This window comes from Charadrius vociferus, unplaced genomic scaffold, assembly GCF_000708025.1.
Source record: "Charadrius vociferus isolate BGI_N301 unplaced genomic scaffold, ASM70802v2 scaffold579, whole genome shotgun sequence".
In the NCBI taxonomy this organism is placed as follows: domain Eukaryota; kingdom Metazoa; phylum Chordata; class Aves; order Charadriiformes; family Charadriidae; genus Charadrius; species Charadrius vociferus.
This window is the reverse complement of record NW_009661367.1, coordinates 1,158,880-1,165,360: the sequence shown is the minus strand read 5'-3', so window position 1 is coordinate 1,165,360 and position 6,481 is coordinate 1,158,880. Positions and strand designations below refer to the sequence as shown.

Sequence of the window (6,481 nt, the reverse complement as noted above, 5' to 3'; positions counted from 1 at the left end):
CCCTCACCCGGGGTTCCCCTCTCCCCTGGGGACCCCCCCTCCCTGACTTCTGACTCTCCCACAGCTGGGGGTCCCTGGGTTCCCCCGGCACCCCGCTGCCCCCTGACCTGCACGGAGGGGACCCTGCTCTCCCCATCAGCTGCCTCCTGCCCCCTCCTCTTGCCCTTGTCCTGGCCAGCACAGCCCCTCTGGGCACCGAGATCCCTTCTCCCACCTCGTCCCTCTGGCTGTGCCAGGCCTGGAAGGATGGAGGTGCGTGTTTCATGCCGGGACCCCTCCCCTTCGCTCCGAGGTGGCCCCAGGGACCCACGAGCCCCTCTCCACACACCTCTAAGGACTGCAGAGCTGCGATGCATGCCTTCCACCTTAGGGGGAGATGGGAGCTTTCTCCCCACCACCCTTCAAAGCCAGGAGTCCATTACTCTCCTCCCTTCCCGGGGGTGATCAACAGCCTTTCTGGGATAGAGACCAGTTCTGCTGCACGACCCCATGTCCTGACCCTGTGCTCAGACCCAGGGAGAACTCCAGTGTAATCTGAAACTCCCATGTTTTCCCAAACCACATTGTTTCTCTAATGCTGTCACCACATTTTCCTTCTAGAGATAAAATCCGAGAAAGAAGACTATGTGACAGACGCAGCAAAGATGTTCTCTGACTGAGTCTTGGCCCTGCGTAGGAGATGTCATGTTCTTTCTAGACCTCAATGCACTCAACTCACAAGTGTTTAACTGAAGCCATGGCAACAGGGGATCCAGCTGGGCTCCAAGTATCATCTCAGGACGTGAAGCAAAGAGACAAGCCCCCGGCAAAGGGCATGGCAACTCCACAGAAGGCAACGATTACATCAAATGCCATGAAGATGTTAGATCCACGTCAGTTAAAACCTGATAGCATTGAGACAGAAAGAATCATAACTGTCTTGGATGAGACGATTGCCAAGCTGGAGCTGAGCAGTTTGATCCCACGTATTATCGACTCTCTGGACAGGTTTGCTAATATGCTGGGACCTGAGATCACGGACAACCTGATGGAGCACCAAAAGCTTTCACATGAAATGGAGCACCTGCTTTCCAGCTCTGGAGAGGAGGACACCATGAGAGCTGAGGAACAACAGGTCTGTCTCTGCTTGCTAGAGCAACATCTGAAATGTTCTGTTAGAAACATACTGAGACTCTTACTGGCCAACCCTTCGCTTTGCCAGGCTCTGAAATACGAAGTCTGGGCAAGAGAGTCACCAGCTGAAGTGTTTATCAAAGCCTTTGGGGAGTTCAGGAATTTCATGCTTGAGAGACTCCTGACTAGTCCTGTGGAAGAGGAAGAAAAGATTCGGTTCGTGGAAGACATCTCCCTCCAGATTAAAAAAAACACTGAAGCAATCACAGCTTTACAGGCAGAACTGGCAGCAGCAATCCGGACTCGAGAGGAGGAGGTATGATATTGTGGGAATGTGTTTTCCAACAAAGCGTTACTGAAGCAAAACTTTGGTAAGCTAAAAAATGATCTTTCTTGCAGTTCCTGAAGAGGAAGTTCCAGAAATGATTTCTAAACCAAATCCTAAGTTTAAAGATACTATTTTCATTGTAAAATATAATGAAAAATGTTTATTCCATGCCCGATTCTTTTTAAACTTGAATTCGGCATGTTTTGAACCTGTTTGCACCAGCCAACTTGAATGACACAAGTCACTGAGTTTAAAAAGGAGCTGCAGGAGAGGCACAAATTGCTGCGGTAGTGTTTTGGCAGGGCTACAATGTCAGCTGCCAGTGTGAGACTTCATTCACTGCTGATGAAATGATGAAAAGTCATTCCAGGGAGAGAGTGCTCTGATTAAAATCCATTTTTAATATCTGCTCCCTCTTCACTCTTGCTTAAAATCAACATTTCTGTGACTTCCAACTCTGTAATACTAGCTGCTTCGGAGCATTTGTGATTAATATGTGATTATATGAATTCTTCATTTTCCCAGTGAAGGCGATGGAGGTACAGCCAAACCGATGGGCATTTCCCAGGCTCCTTCTGTGAGTCCGTGGCTGTGCCAGCATCCAAGCGCCTGAACTCCTGACAAGCAATCCTTTGTTTTATACGTATGCTTTTCTTTCTCTCCTGCAAGAGGGGTCGGAGGGGAAGGTTTTGTCATGTGCTCGCTGTGCTGAATGGTGCTAACGGAGACAAGGGCCTGCTTTCCCCACTCCCTCCGCTCCTTGGAGATCCGTGAATTGAGACACTTGAGATTTTTATGCACAATTTGGCAGCTTGTCCAGGGCATCATGAATAAATCTGTTTCACTGGTCCCAGCTGAGGATTTCTCTCGCAGGCAGCACACTGAGCTGCGTCCCCTGCTGCGTCCCCCAGACAGTCACTCTGAGCATAATCCAAAGCTCGAGGGAGCCACGGGGCTCGCTCCAGTGGCTCTGATTTTGGCTCTTCTTCAGATGGCAGTGCCAGTGAGTCTCGGTATGGCTTGTTCATTCTCTACCTTTATTCACAGGCTCACAGAGAAGCAGTGGGGGAAGGTTTCCAAAGCACCCTGTGTAAATCTAACTCTGTTCCCTGAGCCAGCAGCGGCAGGTCCCTGTTGCTACCAGATCAGCAGGGTGTCTTCTTAGATCTCCTCCACCTTTGCAAGGGTGCCTTACTTCTCCTGCCCACCTTACGCCTCACCGGCATTTCTCAATGGTATTTCTTTTGTTTTCTGGGTCTAGATTCACAAGAAGGACAATGTGATCGAAGACCTCAAAACCAGCATGCAAGATCTGACCAAAGATTGCAAGGCCAGCATCCAGCAGATCAAGCAGGAAGGGGAAAAACAGCAGAAAGAGGAGCTGAAAGCCTCTCAGGCCAGGTGTGCTGGGCTCCAGCAGGACATTGACCAGCTAGGAGCACAACTCAATGCACTTGTACTGGAGCATCGAGCATCAGAGCTGGCTCTCAGAAAGGTAAACAGGAGGAGAGCTCTAGAACAGGAGATGTAAAACCTTTTGTAGTGCTGTCAGGTCTGGCTGCTGGCTGCGGCAAGTAATTACTTGGTTCCTGCTAGTTCCTGGCAGGATGCACACGCTGTTTGTCGGAGCGTACCTGCTCTGTCCTCATGCTCTGCTGATTCCAGTGGGAAGCAACCCTGCAGCGACAGCAGGGAAGTAGCCCGCTCACAGGTCCTCCTCCTGCCTGCTGACCTAGCTCTGAAAACACCTCTACACAGCGCTGTGATACTGTGCGCTGGAGAGGTCGTGGTCCGGTCAGAATGCAGAGCAGCAAGGCCACAGCAAGAAAGGCAAGGCACATGTTAAGAAACACGGGATTTGGTGTAGGGTAAGCAGAGCAAACATAATATTGGCTTTATATAAAGCCATCTTTTAAGAGTTGATTGATTCAAGGTTGAGGGCAGCTGATGTCGGGAGCTAAGCAGTTCTACTCTGTCTGGCACTCTGCTGAAGACACGAGCCGAGGAGTCGGGTTGAGTCGACTGAGGGGGAAATGTGATTTTTCACAGTGCTGAGAAGATACAGAAGGAGAAAACAGGAGCTGCAGGCAGGCTCAGGCCTCTGCATCAACAGTTCTGCCCTGAGCAGAGAATGCTGGTGACACAGGGCACAGGGAGTCTAGAACTGGGAAAAGAGCATTTTCCTACCTCATTTTGCTCCTACTTGTTATTTACTTCCAAACAAGCAGTGTCCTCGCACGGGCAGGAGAGCACACACTGGTGATGGCATCTCTCACTCTTGCATTGGACGATGCAGAGCGAAGTGGCAGTGGGCCCTGACAAAGCATCAAATGCAAGTTAGAGCCGCAGTACAAAATCCAACTTCTACCCGTTTACACCTCCTTTAATGGAGTGGCTTTGTCAGGCAGTTTCTCCTGAGGCTGCGTGCCCCGGCAGTATTTGTTGATGAGTTCTCAGCTCATTCTAGTGCTCAGGGAGACAGATTTACTGACCACAGAGGTCCCCTTTCCCTCTCCTTAGCACGTGCCCTAGCCCTGGCTGGCCCGAGATTGTACCTGTGGTCTAAATAGCTGAGATCTGACCTCATGATGGCCTGGGAGCCCTTGGGACATCCTGGGTCAGTGTCATGCAGGAAATCATGTGGCACTTGTGATGGCCTCTAGCTGATCTTTCTCCTGATGATTCCATGGAGCACAGCTACAGCAGCTTGGGGTAAACTGCCCATAGCTGGTTATACTGCAGTATAGCCACTGTTAAACTGTTTTATGGCTAGAAATAAGCCTTGTTTAAATGGCACCATCTTTTGAGTACTTTCTGTTCCACTCTTATGTTCAGCCATTCTTTATTGCTTCAGTTTTAAGGTGGTTGCCCCAGTTTGTCGATGACTTGCTACATTCCATCAGACGCGTTCATTTCCTACCGCGGTACGCACCTTTCAGATGTGTTTCTACCCTCAGCCCTCACCCAGCTCCACGTTGTAAACCCAATAAGGCCCTTTTGGCCTCAGGGAATGTCCCATGAGAATCCCCAAACCAGGCCAAACAAAATATGTGTCAGCTGAAGCAAGCTTGCCACAAGGAGGGGGTGTTACACTCAAATATAATGATGTCGGAGCTCAAAGCCACACAGTTTTCTAACTCAGGCTACTTTTTACAAGGCTTCAGGTGCCTGCAAGGAACATGTCTTGTTTTGTGTTTCAGAGGAAGTGCAGAATGGAGATGGAAATTGGGAACTGGATCCAGAAATACGACACACACATGGGAGAAAAACAGGTATCCTCTTTAAAGTGCTTTGCTCTCACCTGTGGTGATATGTTCACATAAATGCCTGTCTGAACGGACACGTGGCTTTTGCACAGGAGACCATGGAAGTGAGGGGCAGTTCTCCATCCAGGAGAAGCACAGGCTTTAGAAGGACAGGTATCTTTGTCCTGCCTATGTGTTCAGGAGTTCTCTGCTGCTTTGACTTTAGAAAAAGATACACCCTTTGCTAAATCCCACAGTATTTGGGAGCAGATGGGTTGCCACATTCTGTTGAACACATCCACCTGGTGCTAGGGAATAGGGCTTTCACTTTTGCTCCAGTCCTCAGTCCCGTTGGCCCTATCTGGTGTCCAAATCATGCTCCTGTTTCTGCTGGCCCCTGTGAGAGAGGTCTCTCAAGTGCTAAGAGACTGAACAGCCTATGTACCACTGCCTAGTTGCTTTCCTGTTCCTGCCCTATTTATGGAGATAAATAAAAGCTGCTGAATTACTAACAAAGCAAAATGTAGGGAGTGGGCTAGAAGCTGGCTGCTAATTGGAAGAAAGGACCCCCCTTGTCAGGTGTTAAACAATGTGATTATTGGGGTTTGCTGTCTGCTGGGTGGCTGGAGCACCACATCATGGCAGGTTAGGGGCAGAACTCGCTAAGGCAAACACATATCCACCCTGCTGGTTCCCCTAATCTTCCACCTCCGCGTGGCTTCCTCAGAGGCGTTAGGAAAGGTGTAAACTGCTGCTGAACTCGGAAGTGCAGTAACACCATTAAAACTACCTGTCCTTGGCCTTTTCCAGGCTGACGTGGTCTGGCTCTTCTCATGCTCCCACCAGCGCACAGCATATTAGCTGGGCTTTGGTGCCGCTCATCTAAATGCCTTCTTAGCAAAGCTGTTAGCTCAGGCTCTGCCTTACCCAAACTGCAGCAATATGTCCTTTTGCCCAGAGCATCCGCAGGAGGGTCTCTGACCTGCATGTGTGTTACCTGGTCTGAGTTCCCACCTGAGGGTGGATGCTGTCTGCAACACAGGGAGAATTATAAGAGTATTTTTCAGAGGAGTACAAAGATATTAAGACCTCGCGAAAGTCCCTGAGTGCTGGGCATGTGCCTCCTTTCTGAGCCCCTTTGGAAAGGCTCAGTGCAGCTCCCAGTTGTGGTTCTTTCTGGATTCGGGATGGGTTTAAGAACCTAGGGATGTACAGGCAGGAGCTGCTGAATGCCCCCAAAATTGCTGTACCTGGTATCTGCTGTCTTGCTAGGCTGAGTATGAGGAGGTTCATGCTGCCTACACTGAGGAGAAGGCCCAGCTGTCCCTGCTGATGGAGAAACGTGCTGTGCTTCTCCAGGAGTATTCCCAGATTGAGGAGGAGCGCAGGATCCAACAGGAGAAGGAGGAGCAGGCACTGAAGGAATTCAACACCATGACCCGTGCTGCCACCTGCATCCAGGCCTTCTGGAGAGGCTACTTGGTCCGGGTCCTCTTCAAGTCAAAAAGGAAGAAGAAGAAGAAGGGCAAGGGCAAGGGCAAGGGCAAGAAGACCAAGAAATAAAGCACAAAACCTATTCTCTCTCCTCCTGGCAAAGCTGCTGACTCCGCTGGGACTGAGCTCTTCCACATAAAAGCATTAGTTTTGAGAGAGCATTTGCATTAAGGCCCAAGCTCTCCAGGGCTGGGGCTGCCTCTCATAGCTGGAGTGTATTGAAGCAGTGGTGTGAAGACACGTCTCACCATTTTAGGTGGTGTGCAGACACGTCTCACCATTTTAGGTTTGGCTTTGCTAC

The 6,481-nt window shown here is 50.0% G+C and overlaps 1 protein-coding gene across 1 annotated transcript; it reads left to right on the top strand.

The window, feature by feature from the left end:
- Positions 1 to 814: 814 nt before the first annotated feature.
- On the top strand, positions 815 to 6,249 carry IQCD (IQ motif containing D). Its single transcript, XM_009893325.1, has 4 exons — positions 815 to 1,429; positions 2,703 to 2,936; positions 4,642 to 4,713; positions 5,959 to 6,249. The coding sequence occupies exons 1-4, from the start codon at positions 815 to 817 to the stop codon at positions 6,247 to 6,249; spliced, it is 1,212 nt and encodes a 403-aa protein (XP_009891627.1).
- Positions 6,250 to 6,481: the final 232 nt, after the last annotated feature.

What these genes read in the sequence shown, in the direction of transcription:
- IQCD (XM_009893325.1), top strand. Translation starts at nt 815, where the DNA reads ATGGCAACTCCACAGAAGGCAACGATTACATCAAATGCCATGAAGATG. An exon ending in TCCGGACTCGAGAGGAGGAG is followed by an intron (nt 1,430 to 2,702) that starts GTATGATATTGT and finishes TTCTGGGTCTAG; the next exon opens with ATTCACAAGAAGGACAATGT. An exon ending in CAGAGCTGGCTCTCAGAAAG is followed by an intron (nt 2,937 to 4,641) that starts GTAAACAGGAGG and finishes TTTGTGTTTCAG; the next exon opens with AGGAAGTGCAGAATGGAGAT.